Raw genomic sequence first — 25,149 nt, forward strand, 5'->3', positions numbered from 1 at the left:
ATAACAGAATTAAAATAGAGTCAAGTACATCGCGTTGTTACACATATTTAAAAGAAAAAGATGTGTTTATCTTTTTTCTCTTTTAAATATTGATACCACAATTAACATTCTAACAATTTTGTAAGCAATATATAATATGTATATGTATGTATACGTATGAATATGTATTTATAAGTATGTGCATGCAGGTATATATATGAGTATTTATTTTTACTGGTTTATCGAAATTTATAAGTTATGCACATAATCAAATAATAATATCAATACTTTTTAATATAAGTTTTGTTTCATATCTTTACCAGTAGATAAGTACTTAAAATACAATTTTTATTTTAATATACTTATTGGAAAAGTAAAAAATAATAAAACGATAAAATTCAAATTATAGCATTAATTAATCGAATAGTACGTTTTATATATATATATGTATATTAAAAAAAAATATACAATAATTTATGAACTTACAAATTTGTGTTGCTTCTTCCAGACTCATTTTGTTTTTCATCCTAAAAAAATATGTCAAATATATATAATATATAATATATATATATATATATATATATTTTATATATATATATATATATATTATTTTTTCAGAATGAAGAAAAAGATGAGTCTGGAAAAAATATTTTTTTCTCAACAGTTGTTAAAGCATATACATATATATATTTTTATACAACTGTTGAGAATACAGGCTTTTATTTTTCATAGTTTTTGCAAATTTGTAAAATTAATACAAACGCGCATTACATTTTGTTTTAATTTTCGCAATTTTTACCATTAAAACAAAGGCGCACAATAAATTAAAATAACGAAACAATTATTTCGTTAGCCCCTCTAAAATTTGAACAGAAGTTATTTATATAGTTGTATATTGCGCACGAAATACAATGCATGTCAATTCAAATCATCAAAAGTTTAAGTCGCATGAGTGGTAAAGACAGATTCGTCAATTACATATATCATTTTGCAATACTTAACTACAGATCTGTTATATAAAATCATTTCAAATTGTATATTCTCTTCGTGTATCCTCTGAATTAAATATGGTATCCGATCTTTAACGTGAACAGGAAGCTGCACTCGTGAACTTATTAAAAGCGCCAATAAAGAGAATTTCTCGACGAAACTTATCATAAATCAGCCAAATGAAGGGATGACCGAAATCGTTTTGGTCTATTTCGATGCCCGAAGAGGTCTCTAATCCGCTGTGGATTAAGGTTATCGCACTCGCCGAGATGTCCTTCTGCGTGACCTTGACTTGAGAGCGGTGCATGACATTGCCGAAGCACACTACGGGCAGGATTCCTTTAACGGTTGAAGGATCCATAAATATAGCGTCGGGCATCAACAATTGTTCAGCTCCTAATCCTTGCAGCAGCTCACGCATTGTCAGATCTTTCTCCACCTCGAATTTCGGCAACAAATTGTGTTCGGTGAGAAGTGTTTCGACCTCTCCTAATAATGGTGCACTTCTATCTAGTACTTTGTGCAACTCGCTGAATCCGTCGCTGGTTAACAGTTGCTCGACCAAGACGCGAATGTTGCTTCTGGAATTCTTATAATTGCTGATCCTACATTTGCCTGAGATTAATGAAGCTGGTCTGAGCACAAATAGCGATATGTTGCGATGCTCATAGAAGTACTCGTTCACGTACATGCTTAAATTCTCATAGAAGTCTGAAAAAAGGATCATAAATATTAGAAAACTACAGAACGTAGATAAGGTATATAAAACTGAAATACATTTGTCCTCTCCGTATAAAACATCATTCATTATTCAAAATTCATAATATTTTATATGAATCTTTAACACGTAAACACATTTTAATCAAACATTGAACAATTAAAAATAAAATAATTGTCAAAGTGGCGAAAACCAAAATTATATCATTATCTCATTTTCAAAAAAAAAGATACAATTGCAATTTTATTTATTCTCAAGATAGTTAAATTCTTTAAGAAAAATATTAAACAATTAAAAAGAAATTTTTTCATATTTAAAAAAAACAATTGCAATTTTATTTATTCTAAAACCAGTTAAACTTTTTAATTATATAATTAAATAATATATTAATATAATTAAAAAAATTAAACTTTTTAATAATATCTTTTTAATAATTTCAAAAATTTTATTTCAAATTTATTTATTGTAAAAAGAGTAAATTTTCTATAATATTTAACACTTCAATTTATATATTAATTTTTTTTTTCTTTTAATATTTGCGCACCAACTGACAAAAAATTTATATTTTGTTTCAAATTAATTGAAAGAATTATATCAAAAATTTAAATTATGTATAAGTTAGGTAAAATATAAATAGTGCTCACAGCTAATTTTTTGTGCATCAATAAGACTCTCTACATCTGGAGAATCAACTGCAGCAGCCGCTGAATCTTGAAATTTTTTAAACCTGCCGGTGATAGATGTCATCAAAACAAATTCAGTATCTTGTTTGACTACGGTTAAGCTCGATGTATCGCAAAAGTAGTCATTAACCGCTTTCTTTAATACTTTATTATTAATGTAATTTATTAAACACTCAGAATTTTCGAACAAATTTAAGTTTGAGACTGATGAAAACATAAAAGGAAATGATTGCTGATGTAAACGTATATTAGGTTTAATAAAACATCTAACGTCCTGACTGTAATGGGGAATGTTGATATGATCCACAGATGCAATCTGAAATCGAAAATATCGGAATTAATGTTTATGAGATATTCATTTCTTTCTAAACAATAGATCTATTATTTATAAACTGCTTCTTTCGAATTTTTATTCTTGCAAACATTTAAGTGTAACCATATTTGCAAGGTTACTTTATTTCAATTAATCAAAATAAAAAATGTGAAAATAATAGATATTTTAATAAAGAAAATTTCTGAATTTAAAATAAATCTATTATTAAAGAACTCATTAACAAATTTATGATGTGACAAAGAGTTGAATTGTAATTTTGCAAAAAATTATGTTTCTTTTTTATTAATTATTTACTTATTATTAATCTACAAATAAAAAGGCAATAAGAGCTAAATAAGTTCTAAACTAGAATTATATTTGTGAAAAGATTTATAACATAAATTATTAAATATTATACAGAAGTAAATTCGATTCGTCGAACAATCGAATCGAATTTACTTCTGTATAATATTTAATAATTTATGTTATAAATCTTTTCACAAATATAATTCTAGTTTAGAACTTATTTAGCTCTTATTGCCTTTTTATTTGTAGATTAAAATTTTCTAAAAAGCTGTTACAAATTATATTACTTATTATTAGTTTTTCAAATCGGCGGAGTTTTCTACAATAATTTTTACATGTTACATTATACACAACTGCAAATTTTGACTTTCCCATTATAGAATACAACATCTAATGCGTCAGGAATATTTACCGTGGATATTGTGGTAAAATCGCTGTAATTTATCAAATCTTGTTTGCTGATTTCCGTTAATAGAAGAATATTTTGTAGGCGTTTCTCAATATCATCTTTAACCATTATATATATTATTAAAAGTGCTTTATATATGCAAGATGGACTAAAGACAATATTTTCCTTCGGATTGATCTTCATAATATCATCCAGACATCTAAACGCAAACTGGAAACGCTTCTCTTTCATTATATTTTCTAGCATATAGAACAGATAAATAATTAAAAAATTAATATAAAAAAAAGGAATATTAAGAGTAATTATGATAATTGAATTGTAGTAAATTAAAATTAAAATTTATAAATACATCTTATAAATTCTTTCAACTAAAAGTACATATAATAAAAAAATGTAAAAATTAAAAGCATAATGTACCAAAATTTATTCGACATTTATTTTGAACACTTAAAGCAAAATTTTATTACAACTTATATTTAATATATATTGAAATCAAAATAATGAAATCATTAATATACATATTAAGACCATCAAAATATGAAACAATAAACAAGTTATACTTTGCAATATTTATATCTGTTTATAACGTTCTTCCAAATATACATTCTGCCTTAAAACCTGACAAAGTCATACTTGAAAATTAAACTTGTGTACGTATATATAAAACGCTATACGATTGGTTAAATTATAGTTGATGCACATTTAGAAAAAAATTACATTAGTTAATCTAATTGCAAGACTTGTCAAATCATAGCCATTAAATTATATCAATAAATAAATCTTTAGACAAATGCAACAATGTATAAAATAATATACTAGTAAATGAAAAAAACACTTTCAAAGCAAGATATTATATTTTGTATTATTGCTTCGATAAATTAACTCTATATATAATTATATGCATAATTTTTATAATCCATGTACATACCAATTCTATATGCTTCTTGCAATTTGTATTCTTGTAATGAACTCGTCTGGTTTCCCATCTTGCTTTAATTACGAAATAGCAAAAGCAAATACAAAAATGTGTCTTACGACGTTTGCAAATGTTTTATTTAACAGCTTTGATCGAAATATTACTTAACTATTGCAGTCTCACTCGTATTGCTAATTAGCGTTGCTATAGGATATAATACAATATATAATATTGCGATAATAATTAAACCAAATGTGAGATCAATTTGTCCTTTTGTATACCTTTTCGACTGAAATTTTTTATGTTATATTCAAATCTGATACCGTTCTCTTACTTGATTTTTCGTAGACTAAAGATGTCCGTTCTATCAAAATCATGATATATAAACATGAACACATTTCATATACAAATACACATAAAGAAGACAAGAAAACATATCACTCAATATTATGTAAAATTCCAAAATTTATTTATACTTATATAGTTTAACTAAGTTATAGTCTGCAATATTTATACTAATAAAAACGTTCTTTCAATTATACTTCTTGCCATGATAGCAAAGTCACACTTTAAAATTAAACTTGTCTGTATATGTATATAAAATGCTATACAATTTGCTAAATTATACTTGATGCAAATTTAGATCAAAAATTTTTAAATACAAGTTTTTTTTTCTGGCTTCTCGCGTCACGTCATAACAATATTTGCTTGTATAAAAGTTTCACAATTTATACGTACAAAATAAGACAGGTTCCTACAAAAGATTGCATAAAGGAATATTAGTGAGCTTGCAGAAATAAGTTTAGAAGTCTAATAAAAAAGCTATGGCTATGAGAGCACAGCCTATATTCTTTATATTAAATTCTGATAGGATAATTAAAATTCTTACAATTTTATAAGCAATATTAAAATATGGACACAATGATACATATAAGTATTGTTAAATATCGAAATAAACAATTTTTTCGTTTATAAACTGTTTTAGCATAGAATACGAATAAATTGATTTAATGAAATATATGACAGAAACAATATACATAGATGCATATACGTACATACAAACACTCATACACAAGTGCTTAAATTATGATGTATAAATATTTATATATACTTACATAAAAATATACTTATATAAAAATGTCTTTATATGTATGTGCATATGTGTACCTTTGAGAACGTATTTTAAATAATTTATCAGAACTTATAAAATATACATATTGTTACCTGATAATATCAACGCTTACTAATGTAAATTATGCTTTATGTCCTTATCAATAACTTAGAAAGATGAAAAATTATAAAATATTGAATTACATTGAAAAATAGATTAATTATAATCGAGTAACATCTACTCTATATATAATATTTTACATACATATTTTTTATACAACTTGCATGCTCAATTTTTCATTGTAGTCTTAAAAAAAAAACAGTATTAAAAATATAAAAAATTACATAAGTTGTTGAGAAAGATAAAACTAGAAAAACATGCATTTTTAAAAATTTATTATATTTAATAGTCTTAATGGAAATGTTTACAGTCTGAAAAATGTTTTACGTAAAACCACATTTTGATCAAATGTTGGGCAATTAAAAATAAAATAATTGTCAAACGGTGAAAATCGAAATTATATTTTTAATTTTGAAAAAAACATTTAATTATATTTTATTAATTTTATAATTTATTTTTTTATATTTAATTTTTTAATTCAAATTTGTTTATTTTCTCATTAATGTATGGATATCCGGGTAGAAACTTACAATTAGTGTCTTTGACAAATACCAACGCGACAAATTTCTTATAGCCACTGTTAAGCATCAAACATCTTTTTTTTATTATATATTTTTTACTATAACTGTTATTATATATTTTTCACTTACTATTATATATTGGTTAAATATTATATATTTTTATTATATATATTTTATTATATATTTTTCACTTTTTGTTATATATGTTTTAAATATTATATACTTTTATTATATATTTTATTATATATTTTAAACTTTTATTGGGTACCCGGTGACAAGTTTATTGAAAATTAATTTTAAGCAGTGTTTTCTTTACAAAACACAATATGCTTTGTTTAGGAATAATAAAAAGTTATATTATAATAAAATTTATATTATGTAAGTTAAATAACATGAAAATATGGCGTACTCACAGCTAATGAATAAATAGTTTATAATTGGTATAACATATTGAGGATTCAAATTCTGGAATTCGCAACAGATGTAGGTAATTAAAAGAATATCATTAACTTGTTCACTCTTGGATAATCCCACGGGATAATGAAAGCATTCCTTTTTTATCGCTCTGCCTATTAATTCATTAACGTAATCTACTTTCAATGCAGAATTTTTATTCGCATCTAAACGAGTGATTGGTGTGTTAATAAAACGACGTAGTACACTATCTATTTCCGAATCATCTGTTTCATATTTCATCCAATACATAATGTTATGAGAGCACAATGAATGTTCCGGATAAACCACCAATTTTTTCTGCAACCAAAAATATCAAATAAAAAAATAAGATTTTTATATCATATTCCCAGTCATCAAATACTAATCATTTACAAAAATTGCTTCAAATTATTATTGGCGCAAATATTGTTTTCATAGATGCCTGTATATTCTTCAAAACAAAGTTTCTTTATTTTAAGAAATCAATATGAAAAAAAGATGATTAAAGGGTCTTTCATTTAAAACTAATTGCTGAGAAAAAAATTTAATTGTGACGAAGCTTCAAATTTTAACTTTGGAAAAAAATTTATTTTTCTCAACGCAATTAACTTTATTAATCTTTCAGATAAGAGGAGTTTATATAATTGCTTTTACATATTATTTTATACATAAACAGCAAATTTCGGCTTTTTTCCATAATGAAATGTATTATTTAATGCAAAAATACGATAGGATTGTTTACAGTTGACTCTTTTTTACTATCGCAGTAATCGATCAAATTTGCTTTGCTGATCCCGTTTAAAAAAAGAATATTTTTGAGACGATTTGCCATTTCTCCCCTTTCTCCTTTAATCAGTATACTTGTTAGGAAAAGACCCTCATATATGGAAGGCGGACTAAAGACAAAATTTTTATCCGGACTGACTTTCATAACTTCATGGAGACATTTGATCGCGAAATTGAAACGCCCCTTCTTTAGTTGAGTTTCTAGGAAAAAGAATAATAGATAAGTAAGTAAAAGATCAAATTCAGAAGAAAAAAACTAAAATAAAGTCAACAGCATGTAATATATTAAAAATTAATCGACAATTATTTTTAACGCGCATAGCTAAATTCTATTATAACTCATATTTAATATAAACATATTTAAAATAAACATACAACTGAATCAACAATAACTATATAAGAACACTTGAAGCAGTAAAAAAAGGAAAATAACTTATGAAATGTGTTTAACAATATGACTATGGTTTGAACACCGTTTCTTTAATAACGAATTTTACTTACATTTAAAAAGTCTATGCAAAACTTAAAATCGATTAATTTTATTATTAATAAATCTTGAAAGAAATATTTAATGATAAATAATAAAGAAATTACATTCTACAGTAATTATATCTAAAATTCTAATGATCTTTTCTTCTTTCCTGAAAGCTGACTTATTGTTAGTCATATTTTAAACTTCAATTTATTGTGCAATATATATATATATATATAACGTTTTACAATTCCCTAAATTATAATCGAGGCAGATTTAGAAAAAAATTATGGTTAGTCAACCTAATTGCAAGACTTGTTGTAACAGCAAGCCATAGTTATTAAATTACATAGAAATACCAATTCTTAAGTTTCTTCAACAATATATAAAATAATAAATAAAAGCAGTAACGTTTTTATTATACTTTATACTTTAGATTCTTAACTTCTTGATAAATCAACTCGATAAATATATAATTTCATAGAATAATATTTAAACTTACCAATTTCTCTTGCTCTCTCCTCACTCATTACGTTTTCCATTCTTTATTGTTATGAAATAAAAATTCAAAAACAAAAGTGTATGCCACAAAATTTGCAAATTTTATTTAACAGTTTGAATCGCAATATTATTTAGCAATTGCAGTTTCATTCAAGTATTGCTAATTAGAGTTGCTATATGATGTAATATTTGCAATGATATTTGAGGCAAATGTAAGATTATTTATTCTCTTTTAGGTATAAATACTTTCTTTTTCGCCTAAAATTTTGTAATATAATTTTCAAATTTTAATCCGAGCTTTTCCTCGATTCCTCGTAAACTAAAGATAATCTATCAAAACAATAACATATTCACAAAAATACAAACAAATTCACTCACGGATACTTAAACAGAACAAAACATATAATTTAATTTTAATGCCAAAAATTGAAAATTTATTTATAATTATATAATATTACATCTCACTTTGCGTAATACAATTATAAGAATATATAGTAATAGATAGACATACATATATGTATATATGTATACAAGTACATATATAGCGTACATCTAATGTAAAAGAATAAAAATTCATCGATTCTGTTAATGTTGGACAATTTAAAAGGATCTAAATAATATTTTACAAAAAAATTATATTATAATGCACAAAACGCTATACAATTTTATAACATAATTAAAATGAAGTTAATGACATCGCATTAATGACACACATATTTGAGAAAAAAACGTTCATTTATATTTCTTTTTATTAAAATAAATACAATCATTAACCAATTTGGCTATGAGAGCACAGCCTATGTTCTTTCTATTAAGTTCTGATAGAAAATTAACATTCTTACAATTTTATAAGCAATATTAAAATATGGACACAATGATACATATAAGTATTGATAAATTTCGAAATAAACAATTTTTTCGTTTATAAATTGTTTTAGCATAAAATACGAATAAATTGATTTAATGAAATTTATGACAGAAACAATATACATAGATGCATATACGTACATACAAACATTCATACACAATAAGTGCTTAAATTATGATGTATAAATATTTATATATACTTACATAAAAATATACTTATATAAAAATGTCTTTATATGTATGTGCATATGTGTGTATATATGTATACATATATGTATGTGTACCTTTGTGTCCATAAATAATACGTCATAATTTTTATGTAATTATATCCTTATGTGCATTACTATCTTAATCGTGCATTTTTTTGTTTAATTCAATATTTTTCTACTCAGTTTTTTAACAATTACATTAATGTTTAAACTTTTGTCAGTTTAATTTCTATTTTAAAATCAAATTGATTAGCATAATTACACTTTTAATATATTTTATGCATCACCTTTTGTAAATTACATATAATATTCAAAACTAAAATTTATATACGAGATTATATATAAAACATTACAGAAAAAAATATTTATGTTATTTGTATAATTATATATAGGAGAGTCAATCAGCAATATATGAAATTATATACAAAGTAATAAAATGATATATATATATAAATAATTATATATACAATTATATATATAAACAATTATATATATATACGTAATTTTATATATTTTTTATATAATTATACATTATGACAAATAATTACATACAAAAAAATTATTATCAGGATACACAATAAGTATAAATATAAACAAAATATTTATACATATGGATATGTATGTACATATATGTATCCTTATATATTTTCAGTGCTTTATAAAATATACATATTGTTACTAAATAATATCAATGCTTACTAATGTAAGTTATACTTCATCGCCTTATAATGAGTAAGTTAAAAAGACAAAACCATTTTGCTCGGCACTATTACAAGTGCCGACATAGAGAATTTCTTCTTGTAGTGTGTCATAGATCAGCCAGAGAAAAAATTCATTGCAATTTACGCTGACTACTTCGGTGTTTGCAGAGGAGTCTTCTTCCCTGTGCATCAAGATCATCGAGACCACATCGCTCCCATTTTTTGACATATCTACAATTTCAAATTTGGGTTTATCGATAGAATTTCAAGAAGACTCGTCGATCCGCCGCTTTTTGCTTGGCGAGCAGCCTGATGTACTTGGCATATCCGCCGATACAGGTTTAGTAACACGCTCGGTATTATTACAACTGCCAACATAGAGGACGTCCTCATAAAATGGTTGAGCGATCATCCAGATGACTGGATTATTGCAATTTATGTCGACAATATTGGAATTCGAAGGAGGGTCTTCTCCTTTGCTGCTAATCAATGTCGTCGCATGCACGACCACTTCTTCACTTGTAGCCTTAATGTGAGAACGATGCACGGCATTGCGGATTTTCACACGGGAGTTATCCCCAAATATAGTATCCAGTTCGATCATTTCGGACGTTAATAATGGTACATTTAATGTTTCGAGAAGCTCACGGATTGTCAGATCTTTCTCCAACTCGAAAGGCAAAGCATGCATAGAATTTGTTGTTGTAGTACTGTCTATCGCACCTGGTGCGTTACATGTTAACACATTGCGCAGTTCTCTGACTCCCTGCACGGTCGACAATCTTTGGGTAAAATTTAAAAGGTCAGCGTGGCTGATGTTCTGAGTGATCTTCCAATCTGAAAATAAGTTTGTTAAATTAACAAATATTTAGTTCAAATGGATCAATTATTTGAAACAAATAAATATTTATTTGTTTTGAAAAGGATTTTCTTATATTAAATAAGTATTTTTTATATCAAATAAATATTTAATTGTTTCAAATAAATGATATATTTAGATGTATTAAATTAAATATTTGTTAATTTAACAAACCTGTTTTTTTATTGCACTTTTCGGTTGACGAAGCAGGTGCGAAGATATATAGCGACAAATTTGATTTTATGTCAAATAATTCGGTCACGTGAATGTCCAATCGTGGATAAAAATCTAAAAACAATATTAAAAATGTAGATAACTGTATAAATATAGTGCTGATATAAAAATCCCGAAATACATTTGTTCTTTACGATTAGAACATTATACATTTTAAAAAATTCATATTACATTAATTTCGCTAAAGGAAACTTTTCTTTCTCGTAAACACCATAAACTTTTTATTAATCTTTTATTTTGGCGGAGTTTACACAATTATTTCTATGTTATTTTACACAAAAACTGTAAATTTTTACTCTTCTCCATGATAGAATATATTATATGTAATGAAAGAAATGCATCAGTAATAATTATCTTTCTGTTTTTTTACTCTTCTGTTGTTTTATAATAGCAATAGTATTACGTTCCGAAATAAATGTTTTTTACGTAAACACATTTTGATAAAGCGTTCAACAATTGAAAATGGAGTAACTGTCAAAGCGGTAAAAATTAGAATTACATTTTTAACAATTTTAAAGAGAGAGAGAGAGAGAAACATTTATTTACAATTATATTTATTCTTTCTTTTATATTTAATGTTTCAATTCAATAATTATTTACATTTTCATTAATATAATGATATAATATAAAGATATTAATTGAATTTTTTCGACAAATTCCAACTGTTACATGTTTTTTACAGCAGCTGTTAAGCATTGAACATCTTTATCATATTACGTCAGAGACGACAAAATTTTACAAAGTATAATATTAATATTTTAACTTTTATTATGTACCCGGACAGAAGTTTATTGAAAATTAAATTTTGAGGTAGTGTTTCCTTCAAAAAACATAATATATTTTATTTAGAGATAATAAAAAAGGTCACATTATAAAAAGTTTTACACTATGTATGCCAAATAAAATGAAAATGATAATTATTTTAATTGTTAGAAACTTACAATTTAAAATATATATATATTTTTATATCTCTTTTATAGTTTATATTTCTTTATAACTACGTTTACATAAGCAATCTAAAACTAATATTATCTACAAGTTATCTAGATAAACCATCATATAATTGTTATCTTTTATCTATATATATTTTAAACAACATTATCTTCACACATCTTATCTAAGTTAATATTTTATCTTATCTTTATTTGGCTAATTTTAGCTAAATAATTTAAATTTTATAAAATCATCTAAGCACAATATAGATTATATATGTTAAATAAAATGAAGATATATGTGATACTTACAGCTCGTAATAAGTCGAATTGTTTTTGTGGCAGCAAAATCGAATTTGTTACTGATAGAGGTCATCAAAATAATATCTTGTTCGTCATCAGGTAATGTTATGCGCTCATTAATTAATCCTTCTACCGGTCTGTTTAATAATTTATTAACGTGGTTTATTTTTGCCTCACAACTTATGTACTGTTTTGAGTTGATCATTGGATTGTTAAAGAAATAAAATATTGTCTCACCGAGTTTAGATGGACATTTTTTTTTGTTAAGGTCCATCCAACATCTAACGTCATAATTGCAATTCTCGGAATAGGGTTTCCATTTTAGCTGAAACCGAATATATAGAATTAATGTTTGTAACATATTCACTTTTTCTACATAATGGACAACAATTATTAATAAATCGCTTCATTCAAGTTTTATTTTTTGTTTGCAATTATTGTATTTATATGTTAGCATATATATTTTTACAGTATATATATATATATTAGTATATATTTAACACGAAAAAAGCCAAAATTATAGATTTTTCGGATAAGAAAAATTTCTAAAATTGAAGAAGCTATTGTTACAAAAATTGGTCACTGACAAATTTAAATTGTGACAAGGCGTTGAATTTTAATTTTGCTAAAACATTTTCTGTCAATGCAATAAAACTTTTAATAATCATTCAGATTGACGGTGTTTACATAATAAATTTTATATGGCGGAATATATCATACAATGCAACAATGCGTCAAGAATATTTACCTTTTTGTCTGTTCTATAAGAATAATAGTTAATAAAATCTGTTTTGCTGATGATATCCATGTATTCTGGTCCTAAATAAAGAATCATTTTCAGGCGCTCCGAAATTTCACCTTTACTCAGAAGAAATGTCAGAAAAAGTGCATCATGTAGGCAAGCCGGACTGAACACAAAACTTTTATTCTGATTGGCACCCATGACCTTATGCAGACACTCCATCGCAAAAGCTAAACGTCCTTTCTTTATTGTTTTTTCTAGTGAATAGAATAGATACAGAATAAATAATAAACTTAAGAAAAAAAATTAATATTAAGTAAAGCTATAGTAATTTAATTATAATAATTTGCAATAAAAAATATAAATGAATATCTTAAATTAACAATTTAAAATATTTATTTATATTATTTATTGTAATTTACTATAATTAAATATTTTTAATTAAACATATGTTAAAATTAAAAGCGTAATGTACTGATACATTTTTGATAATTATTTTAAACGCGTAAAATAAAATTTTATTATAACTCACGCTTAAGTTTAAAATCACAAAACAACAAAATCAATAATGTATATGTGAAGACACTCGGGACTATAAAAAATTAGTAAAATAACTAATGTGCTGTTATCAATATTTAACAACAGTGCTACGTTTGAACGTCGATAAACATGACAAATAAAGAACCGGCAATTATATTTTGAAAAATTGTTAATATACAAAACTTAAGTCGAGATCGACGAATTTTATTGTTCAAAAATCTTTAATATTTAACTGTAATATTTAAAGACACAAAATAAAAAGTTTTATTCTGCAATAATTATATCTAAAATTCTAATGTTCTTATTGCGTTTATATGTTTATATATTTAAAACGTTGTTCTATTATTTTAATAATAATTGATACAATTTTAGAAAGAAATTACGTTAATCTATCCAAGACCTGTCATTAGCTATTAAATTACAATACATAGAAATGAATTTATTGGGTAACAATACATAATATAAAAATAAAAGCATAAACATTTTTATATTACTTTATATTTTAAATTATTATTTTTTTGATAAATAAACACAATAATTACTAAATTTTATACAATACTATTTAAACTTACCAACTTCTTTTGACCTCTCATCACTCATCTCATTTTTCTCTCGGTCCATCCTGTTTTAGTTATGAAATAGCAATTGTCAAGAACAAAAGAATGTGCTACAATATTAGCAAATTCTAATTAACAGTCTTGATAGCAATATAATTTAGCAATTGCCGTCTCGCTCGCGTCTTGTTAATTAGCGTTGATATAAAATATAAGTTGCGCGACAATAATTTAGGCGAATGTGAGATTATTTTAATGTATTTTCTCTCTCGTTCGTGATTCTTTTGTATAGTGTCAAATCAGGAAGTTTTCTTGCTCGGTTCTTCGTAGACTGAAAATAACTGTTCTAGCAGAATCATAATATAAACTCACGAAAACAAACACTCATGTACGGATACACATAAAGAAGACATTAAAACATATCATTTATTATTGATGTTTAATATTCAAAATTTATATATAATTATATAAATACATGTCATCTTACATTTTGTAATACAATTATAAAAATATATAGTAATAAGTAGACATACATACATGTGTGTGTATATATATATATATATATATATATATACAGGGTGTTCGGTAACAGGTGGGCCAAAATGTAAGGAGTGATTCTACATGATAAAATAAGACGAAAATCAAGTATGACAAAATTGCGTTCGAGACTTCGTTTATTAATTATAAATATTTTACACTTTGCAAAATATACATCAACTGTTACGATGTAAGTTTTTGTATATTTATGCGTCACAGTGTATTTTGACGGCGACTCTACCGATGTACCTTACGCACGCCAAATATCGGAAAATTGCCGTGCGTCAGGCGCCCTTAATGCGAAGTTTAAAATATTTATAATTAATAAACAAAGTCTCGGACGCAATTTTGTCATTCTTGATTTTTGTCTTATTTTATCATGTAGAACCACTTCTTACATTTTGGCCCACCTGTTGCCGAACACCCTGTATATATATTTGTAGCGTACGTCTAATATAAAAGAATAAAAAATTCATCGATTCTGTTAATGTTGAAAATATATCAAAATAATATATTTTATAAAAAAATTACATTATAATGCATAGAACTGTGCTACATTATAATAAAGTTGAAATAAAATTAATGACATCGTATTGTTACACATATTTGAGAAAGAAAGGTTTAATTATCTTTCTTTCTATTAAGTTTTGTTAGAATAATTAATATTCTTATACAATATTATAAGCAATATTGAAATATATACACAATACATAAGTATTGTTCAATGCATAAATATTTTTAAATTTTGAAATAAACAAGTTTTTTTTTATAAATTTGTTTTAACATAGAATACGAATAAATTGATTTAATGAAAATAATTATATGTATCTTTCGGGACGTATTTTTAGTAATTTACCGAAATATACATTTTGTCACAAATAATAATAACAATACTTTCTAATGTAAGTCATGCTTTATCTTCTTATCAGTGAATTAGTAAGGCGAAAAAGTATAATACTCTAAATCCCAAATTATAAAATAGGTTAATTATAATTATGTAACATCTATTTTATGTATATACATATATACACATATATATATATATATATATATATATATATATATAATGCTATACGATTGCCTAAGATACTTGATATAATTTAGAAAAAAAGTTAGTCAATCTAATCGCAATAAGATCTGCCAAGTAAATTGCTATTAAATTTTATGGAAATATAAATCCTTGATACAACAATTTATAACATAATGAATAAAAGAAGAAACATTTTAATGTTACTTTATATTTTTAATTATTACTTTTTCAATAAATCGACTCTATAATTTCATAATTTTACAATAATTTTTAAACTTACCAACTTCTCTTGACTTCTCGTCTCATCTTGTTTTTCCATTCTATTTTAGTTATAAAATAGTAATTATCAAGAAGTAACCTTGTTAACTTCAAATCTGTATAATTCAAAAAGTACTTAATGAAAAAATGTTTTATTATAGTGTTTTGGAAAGCTCTCGAGATAAGCTATAAGAATATGCAATAAAAAATAGGAGGCAAAATGCATTCTAACTGAAGATATTAGGAGGATCCGATACTTTTCGATGACCCTGTATGTATATACACACATATTTAGCGTACGTCTAATATCAGAAAGTCAAAAATTCATCGAATCTATTAATGATGGACAATAAAAATATATCTAAATAACATATTTTATAAAAAAAAGGTAAATTATAATGCATAAAACTATACTACTTATAACAAAATTGAAATAGATTTAATGATATTGCATTGTTACACATATTTGAGAAAGAAAGATTTAATTATCTGTTTTTTAAACAGACAACTTTAAAAAATACGGGCTTTCTGGTTTTTATTTTTAGAATATTATAAATTTATTGCATGCATACTGTTATGTGGGTTGATGTAATCCGATTCAACTACACCGTGATTTTATATATGTTTTGTATTGTCTTTATTATTACTTAATTCACGAACTATAAGTCCGTGTATACTGTGCTTTTAGTGTTTCCATATAACTCTAATCGTTAGCTACTTTTAGCTTAGTACGCTAAAATCAGAACAGAACCGAGAAGAACTGTGTCGAACTGACAATCGTTCTCTTTCTTCCAGGATCCACTATCTCTTCTCTTGCTTATTCTAATAACGCCTCATCGGCCTGCCTGATCGTGGTTTAAAAACTATTGGTTTGTCTTCGGCTATTTGGTATATAATTACAATATAACTACAATATAATATATGTAATATTAAAAATGTTACATCTATGAGTGGGAAATTACAACTAACATATACGTTACATGTAACATGCTTAAGTATATAACATTTATATACTGTGTTTGCTGGGTATCTGTCGATACAATTTGATAATCGGTGCAGGCACTATTATTACAACTGCCGACACAGAGAATTTCTTCTTGCAGTCTGTCGTAGATCAGCCAGACGAAAGGTTTACAACCTTTTCTATTTGCCATCCACAGAGGCATTCTCCACCGCTACGGATCAAGGTCACTGCGCCTAGAACCACATCATTTCTTGTAGCTCTTATGTGAGAACGGTGCGAAACATTGTTGATGTACACCTCGGGACCATTAATCATCCACGGATGACATGATCGGCATTTAGTTTGCAATTCGAGCATTTCGGACATCACCAATTTTTCGACGTTTATTGATTTTAATAGATTACGGACTGGCACATTTTTCTCCACCTCGAAAAAAAAACGAAAAATTTTGGGAATATGTAAATTCTTTTAATCTCGATGCTCTACTATTTCTTAACAGCTCGCGCAAATTGTTCATTTCTTTGTTGGTCGACATTCGTTGGATCAAATAGAAAAGATCATTGCTGCTAATGTTCTCAATGATCTTCCATCCACCTGAGCCTAACACAGCAGGTAGGAACGTAAATAACGAAATGTTGGCATTATTATAGGGTATGTCCATCACATACATACATGCTCAGTTTTTCATGGTAGTCTAAAAAAAACGTTAAACCTATACTGAAAAAAATATTTGTATAAAAAAACAAGGTTATACTGGCCTTTTTTCGACCCAGCATAATCATGCGATACTACTAGCCATATGGAATATTGAATATGTTTTTGTTATATAAATATATTATTATATATATTAACAAATTACTTTTAGATATAAACCCGAAAGCAATACTTATTAAAAATAAACGTAAACGATATTCTCTCTACATAACGTTCTGTTTAGGATTTAATTGAAAGAATAGATTATAAAAATCTTGTTATGTATGTTAAATGAAATAAAAATATGGCGTGCAATTACAGCTTATAATTTGATTGTTTCTAATAGTCGATACATTTGATGCTTTAGCTTGATGAGCCGATGAATTACGGAATATGAAGACTTCGTAGACTGAAAATAACTGGTTCATTGGAATCATAAAATATATACACACGAACGCAAACTGTCTCTTATACAGATACATAGAAAAGGAAGACATCAAAAGAAATCATTTATTATTGTCTAATATTCAAAATTTATTTATAATTATATAATAAAAAAAAATACACATATATGTACATGTATATATATTTATATACATATATGTATGTATATATATATATATATATATATATATATATATATATATACATAGCGTATGGCAAATATAAAGAAACTAAAAAATTCATTAATTCTGTTAATGGTGTTACATCCTGGTAAAAAAAATTTTTATGTATATAATTATTTTATGTATATAATTATACATATAAAATATGTCCATAAATAATTAGTTATAATTATATGTAATTATATCTCTATATGCATCACTGTAACATTTTAATTATGCATGTTTTAATTTAATTTAATATTTATGTACTCATTTTTTTAACAATTACATTAATGTTTGAACTTTAATCAGTTTGATTTTTTATATTAAAATTAAATTAATTAGCATAATTACACTTTCAAAATATTTCGTGCGTCACCTTTTGTAAATTACATATAATATTCAAAACTAAAATTTATATACGAGATTATATATAAAACATTACAGAAAAAAATATTTATGTTATTTGTATAATTATATATAGGAAAGTCAATCAGCAATATATGAAATTATATACAAAGTAATAAAATGATATATATATATATATATATATATAAATAATTATATATATAATTATATATATATATATATATATACGTTTTTTATATACTTTTTATATAATTATACATTATGACAAATAATTACATACAAAAAAATTATTATCAGGATACACAATAAGTATAAATATAAACAAAATACAATATTTATACATATGTATAAATATATTAATATACTTATTAAAATTCGCAAATGCTAATTAGCAGCTTTGATCTTAATATTATTTAGCAATTGCCGTCTTGCTCGCTTATTGTTAATTAACCTTGCTATATTGCTTATAATTTTTACAATGATAATTGAGACACATGTGAGATTATTGTATCATTTTTATGTATCTTCTATTACTTGAGATATTCCTCGTAAACTAAAGATAATCTATCAAAACAATAACATATTCACAAAAATACAAACAAATTCACTCACGGATACTTAAACAGAACAAAACATATAATTTAATTTTAATGCCAAAAATTGAAAATTTATTTATAATTATATAATATTACATCTTACTTTGCGTAATACAATTATAAGAATATATAGTAATAGATAGACATACATATATGTATATATGTATACAGGTACATATATAGCGTACATCTAATGTAAAAAAATAAAAATTCATCGATTCTGTTAATGTTGGACAATTAAAAAGGATCTAAATAATATTTTACAAAAAAATTATAATGCACAGAACGCTATACAATTTTATAACATGATTAAAATGCAGTTAATGACATCGCATTGATACACATATTTGAAAAAGAAACATTTATTTATATTTCTTTTTATTAAAATGAATAGAATCATTAATTAATTTGGCTATAAGAGCACAGCCTATGTTCTTTCTATTAAGTTCTGATAGGATAATTAACATTCTTACAATTTTATAAGCAATATTAAAATATGGACACAATGATACATATAAGTATTGTTAAATTTCGAAATAAACAATTTTTTTGTTTATAAATTGTTTTAGCATAAAATACGAATAAATTGATTTAATGAAATTTATGACAGAAACAATATACATAGATGCATATACGTACATACAAACATTCATACACAATAAGTGCTTAAATTATGATGTATAAATATTTATATATACTTACATAAAAATATACTTATATAAAAATGTCTTTATATGTATGTGCATATGTGTGTATATATGTATACATATATGTATGTGTACCTTTGTGTACATAAATAATACGTTATAATTTTTATGTAATTATATCCTTATGTGCATTACTAGTCTTAATTGTGCATTTTTTTATTTAATTCAATATTTTTTCTACTCAATTTTTTAACAATTACATTAATGTTTGAACTTTTATCAGTTTGATTTCTCATATTAAAATCAAATTGATTAGCATAATTACACTTTTAATATATTTCATGCGTCACTTTTTGTAAACTACATATAATATTTAAAACTAATATTTACATACAAAATTATATATAGAACATTACGTAAATAAATATTTATGTTATATGTATAATTATGTATAGGAAAGTCAATCAGCAATATATGAAATTATATACAAAGTAATAAAATGATATATATATATATATATATAAAATAATTATATATACAATTATATATATATACGTAATTTTATATACTTTTTATATAATTATACATTATGACAAATAATTACATACAAAAAAATTATTATCAGAATACACAATAAGTATAAATATAAACAAAATATTTATACATATATATAAATATATTAATATACATATATATATGGATATGTATGTACATATATGTATCCTTATATAATTTTAGTGCTTTTTTAAATATACATATTGTTACTAAATAATATCAATGCTTACTAATGTAAGTTATACTTCATCGCCTTATAATGAGTAAGTTAAAAAAACAAAACCATTTTGCTCGGCACTATTACAAGTGCCGACATAGAGGATTTCTTCTTGTAGTGTGTCATAGATCAGCCAGAGAAAAAATTCATTGCAATTTACGCTGACTACTTCGGTGTTTGCAGAGGAGTCTTCTTCCCTGTGCATCAAGATCATCGAGACCACATCGCTCCCATTTTTTGACATATCTACAATTTCAAATTTGGGTTTATCGATAGAATTTCAAGAAGACTCGTCGATCCGCCGCTTTTTGCTTGACGAGCAGCCTGATGTACTTGGCATATCCGCCGATACAGGTTTAGTAACAGGCTCGGTATTATTACAACTGCCAACATAGAGGACGTCTAAATTTGTGTTAGCGATCATCCAGATGACTGGATTATTGCAATTTATGTCGACAATATTGGAATTCGAAGGAGGGTCTTCTCCTTTGCTGCTAATCAATGTCGTCGCATGCACGACCACTTCTTCACTTGTAGCCTTAATGTGAGAACGATGCACGGCATTGCGGATTTGCACACGGGGATTATTCCCAAATATAGTATCTAGTTCGATCATTTCGGACGTTAATAATGGTACATTTAATGTTTCGAGAAGCTCACGGATTGTCAGATCTTTCTCCAACTCGAAAGGCAAAGCATGCATAGAATTTGTTGTTGTAGTACTGTCTATCGCACCTGGTGCGTTACATGTTAACACATTGCGCAGTTCTCTGACTCCCTGCACGGTCGACAATCTTTGAGTGAAATTTGAAAGGTCAGCATGGCTGATGTTTTGAGTGATCCTCCAACCTGAAAATAAGTTTGTTAAATTAACAAATATTTAGTTTAAATGGATCATTTATTTGAAACAAATAAATATTTATTTGTTTTAAAAAGGATTTTCTTATATCAAATAAGTATTTTTTATATCAAATAAATATTTAATTGTTTCAAATAAATGATATATTTAGATGTATTAAATTAAATATTTGTTAATTTAACAAACCTGTTTTTGTATACCACTTTTCGGTTGACGAAGCAGGTGCGAAGATAAATAGCGACAAATTTGATTTTATGTCCAATAATTCGGTCACGTGAATGTCCAATGGTGGATAAAAATCTAAGAACAATATTAAAAATGTAGATAACTGTATAAATATAGTCCTGATATAGAAATCCCAAAATACATTTGTTCTTTACAATTAGAACATTATACATTTTTAAAAATTCATATTACATTAATTTCGCTAAAGGAAACCTTTCTTTCTCGTAAGCACCATAAACTTTTTATTAATCTTTTATTTTGGCGGAGTTTACACAATTATTTCTATGTTATTTTACACAAAAACTGTAAATTTTTACTCTTGTCAATGATAGAATACATTATATGTAATGAGAAAAATGCCTTAGTAATATTTATCTGTCTGTTATTTTATAATAGCAATAATATTACATTCCGAAATAAATGTTTTTTACATAAACACATTTTGATAAAGCGTTCAACAATAAAAAATGGAGTAATTGTCAAAGCGGTAAAAATTAGAATTACATTTTTAACAATTTTAAACAGAGAGAGAGAGAGAGAGAGAGAGAGAGAGAGAAACATTTGATTACAATTATATTTATTCTTTTTTTCATATTTAATGTTTCAATTCAATAATTATTTACATTTTCATTAATATAATGATATAATATAAAGATATTAATTGAGTTTTTTTGACAAATTCCAACTGTTACATGTTTCTTACAGCAGCTGTTAAGCATCAAACATCTTTATCATATTACGTCAGAGACGACAAAATTTTACAAAGTATAATATTAATATTTTAACTTTTATTATAAACCCGGACAGAAGTTTATTGAAAATTAAATTTAGAGGTAGTGTTTCTTTTAAAAAACATAATATATTTTATTTAGAGATAATAAAAAAGATTACATTATAAAAAATTTTACACTATGTATGCCAAATAAAATGAAAATGTATGATAATTATTTTAATTGTTAGAAACTTACAATTTAAAGTATAAAAATATTTTTATACGTCTTTTATAGTTTATATTTCTTTATAACTACGTTTACATAAGCGATCTAAAACTAATATTATCTACAAGTTATCTAGATGAACCATCATATAATTGTTATCTTTTATCTATATATATTTTAAACAAAATTATTTTCACACATCTTATCTAAGTTAATATTTTATCTCATTTTTATTTAGCTAATTTTATAAAATCATCTAAGCACAATATAGATTATATATGTTAAATAAAATAAAGATACATGTGATACTTACAGCTAATAAGTTGTTTTGTCTGTGTGGCGGCAAAATTGAATTTGTTACTGATAGAGGTCATCAAAATAATATCTTGTTCGTCATCAGGTAATGTTATGCGCTCATTAATTAATCCTTCTACCGGTCTGTTTAATAATTCATTAACGTGGTTTATTTTTGCCTCACAACTTATGTACAGTTTTGAGTTGATCATTGGATTTTTAAAGAAATAAAATATTGTCTCACCGAGTTTAGATGGACATTTTTTTTTATTAAGGTCCATCCAACATCTAACGTCATAATTGCAATTCTCGGAATATGGTTTCCATCTTAGCTGAAACCGAATATATAGAATTAATGTTTGTAACATATTCACTTTTTCTACATAATAGACAACAATTATTAATAACTTGCTTCATTCAAGTTTTATTTTTTGTTTGCAATCATTGTATTTATATGTTAGTATATATATTTTTACAGTATATATTTTAGTATATATTTAACATGAAAAAAACCAAAATTATAGGTTTTTTGGATAAGAAAAATTTCTAAAATTGAAGAAGCTATTGTTACAAAAATTGGTCACAGACAAATTTAAATTGTGACAAGGCGTTGAATTTTAATTTCGCTAAAACATTTTCTGTCAATGCAATAAAACTTTTAATAATCATTCAGATTGACGGTGTTTACATAATATATTTTATATGGCGGAATATATCATACAATGCAACAATGCGTCAAGAATATTTACCCTTCTGTCTGTTCTATAAGAATAATAGTTAATAAAATCTGTTTTGCTGATGATATCCTCGTATTCTGGTCCTGAACAAAGAATCATTTTTAGGCGCTCCGAAATTTCACCTTTAATCAGGAAAAATGTCAGAAAAAGTGCATCATGTAGGCAAGCCGGACTGAACACGAAACTTTTATTCTGATTGGCATTCATAATCTTATGCAAACACTTCATCGCAAAAGCTAAACGTCCTTTCTTTATTGTTTTTTCTAGTGAATAGAATAGATACAGAATAAATAATAAACTTAAGAAAAAAAATTAATATTAAGTAAAGCTATAGTAATTTAATTATAATAATTTGCAATAAAAAATATAAATGAATATCTTAAATTAACAATTTAAAATATTTATTTATATTATTTATTGTAATTTACTATAATTAAATATTTTTAATTAAACATATGTTAAAATTAAAAGCGTAATGTACTGATACATTTTTGATAATTATTTTAAACGCGTAAAATAAAATTTTATTATAACTCACGCTTAAGTTTAAAATCACAAAACAACAAAATCAATAATGTATATGTGAAGACAACCGGGACTATAAAAAATTAGTAAAATAACTAATACACTGTTATCAATATTTAACAACAGTGCTACGTTTGAACGTCGGTCAATACATGACAAATGAAAAGAACCAGCCATTATATTTAAAGATACTAATTATGCAAAACTTGAGATTGACGAATTTTATTGTTCAAACAACTTTAAGTAATATTTACAGGCACGCAATAAAAGTTTTATTCTGCAATAATTATATCTAAAATTCTAATGTTCTTATTGCGTTTATATATTTAAAACGTTGTTCTATTATTTTAATAATAATTGATAAAATTTTAGAAAGAAATTACGTTAATCTATCCAAGACCTGTCATTAGCTATTAAATTACATAGAAATGAATTCATTGGGCAACAATACATAATATAAAAATAAAAGCATAAACATTTTTATATTACTTCATATTTTAAATTATTATTTTTTTGATAAATAAACACAATAATTACTAAATTTTATACAATACTATTTAAACTTACCAACTTCTTTTGATCTCTCATCACTCATCTCATTTTTCTCTCGGTTCATCCTGTTTTAGTTATAAAATAGCAATTGTCAAGAACAAAAGAATGTGCTACAAAGTTAGCAAATTCTAATTAACAGTCTTGATAGCAATATAATTTAGCAATTGCAGTCTCGCTCGCGTATTGTTAATTAGCGTTGATATAAAATATAAGTTGCGCGACAATAATTCAGGCGAATGTGAGATTATTTTAATGTATTTTCTCTCTCGCTCGTGCTTCTCTCTTTTGTATAGTTTCGAATCAGGAAGTTTTCTCGCTCGGTTCTTCGTAGACTGAAGATAACTGTT

General features: G+C 25.1%; 2 protein-coding genes across 3 annotated transcripts; both read right to left on the reverse strand.

Annotated features, from left to right (window-relative positions):
• Positions 1 to 700: 700 nt before the first annotated feature.
• Positions 701 to 4,633, reverse strand: LOC114940054 (iripin-1-like). The gene is made up of 4 exons (XM_029314533.2): positions 4,327 to 4,633; positions 3,402 to 3,637; positions 2,332 to 2,686; positions 701 to 1,680 (listed from the first exon to the last, which is right to left on the reverse strand). Exons 1-4 carry the CDS (start codon positions 4,382 to 4,384, stop codon positions 1,061 to 1,063), a joined length of 1,269 nt encoding a protein of 422 aa, XP_029170366.1. The 5' UTR covers positions 4,385 to 4,633; the 3' UTR covers positions 701 to 1,060.
• A 5,341-nt stretch (positions 4,634 to 9,974) lies between these two features.
• Positions 9,975 to 25,119, reverse strand: LOC114932906 (uncharacterized). Of its 2 annotated transcripts, none has more exons than XM_085490077.1 (5): positions 24,818 to 25,119; positions 23,738 to 23,988; positions 12,375 to 12,690; positions 11,071 to 11,184; positions 9,975 to 10,874 (listed from the first exon to the last, which is right to left on the reverse strand). In XM_085490077.1, exons 1-5 carry the CDS (start codon positions 24,864 to 24,866, stop codon positions 10,303 to 10,305), a joined length of 1,302 nt encoding a protein of 433 aa, XP_085346203.1. In that variant the 5' UTR covers positions 24,867 to 25,119; the 3' UTR covers positions 9,975 to 10,302. The 2 variants fall into 2 exon arrangements, with proteins under 2 accessions (XP_085346203.1, XP_085346202.1); XM_085490076.1 differs by lacking the exons at positions 23,738 to 23,988; positions 24,818 to 25,119 and adding exons at positions 13,114 to 13,364; positions 14,220 to 14,547.
• Positions 25,120 to 25,149: the final 30 nt, after the last annotated feature.

This window comes from Nylanderia fulva, unplaced genomic scaffold (genome assembly GCF_048542155.1).
Source record: "Nylanderia fulva isolate GAGA-0341 unplaced genomic scaffold, ASM4854215v1 Scaffold96, whole genome shotgun sequence".
Taxonomy (NCBI): domain Eukaryota; kingdom Metazoa; phylum Arthropoda; class Insecta; order Hymenoptera; family Formicidae; genus Nylanderia; species Nylanderia fulva.

Bases quoted from the DNA above. Each gene is read 5' to 3' on its own strand.
- LOC114940054 (XM_029314533.2), bottom strand. From the start codon at position 4,384: ATGGGAAACCAGACGAGTTCATTACAAGAATACAAATTGCAAGAAGCA. The intron at 2,687-3,401 runs GTAAATATTCCT...TTTCGATTTCAG, and splicing joins ATTTTACCACAATATCCACG to ATTGCATCTGTGGATCATAT. The intron at 1,681-2,331 runs GTGAGCACTATT...TCCTTTTTTCAG, and splicing joins TGATGCACAAAAAATTAGCT to ACTTCTATGAGAATTTAAGC.
- LOC114932906 (XM_085490077.1), bottom strand. From the start codon at position 24,866: ATGAACCGAGAGAAAAATGAGATGAGTGATGAGAGATCAAAAGAAGTT. The intron at 23,989-24,817 runs GTAAGTTTAAAT...TCTATTCACTAG, and splicing joins TGAGAGATCAAAAGAAGTTG to AAAAAACAATAAAGAAAGGA. The intron at 11,185-12,374 runs GTAAGTATCACA...TATTGTTTTTAG, and splicing joins AATTCGACTTATTACGAGCT to ATTTTTATCCACGATTGGAC.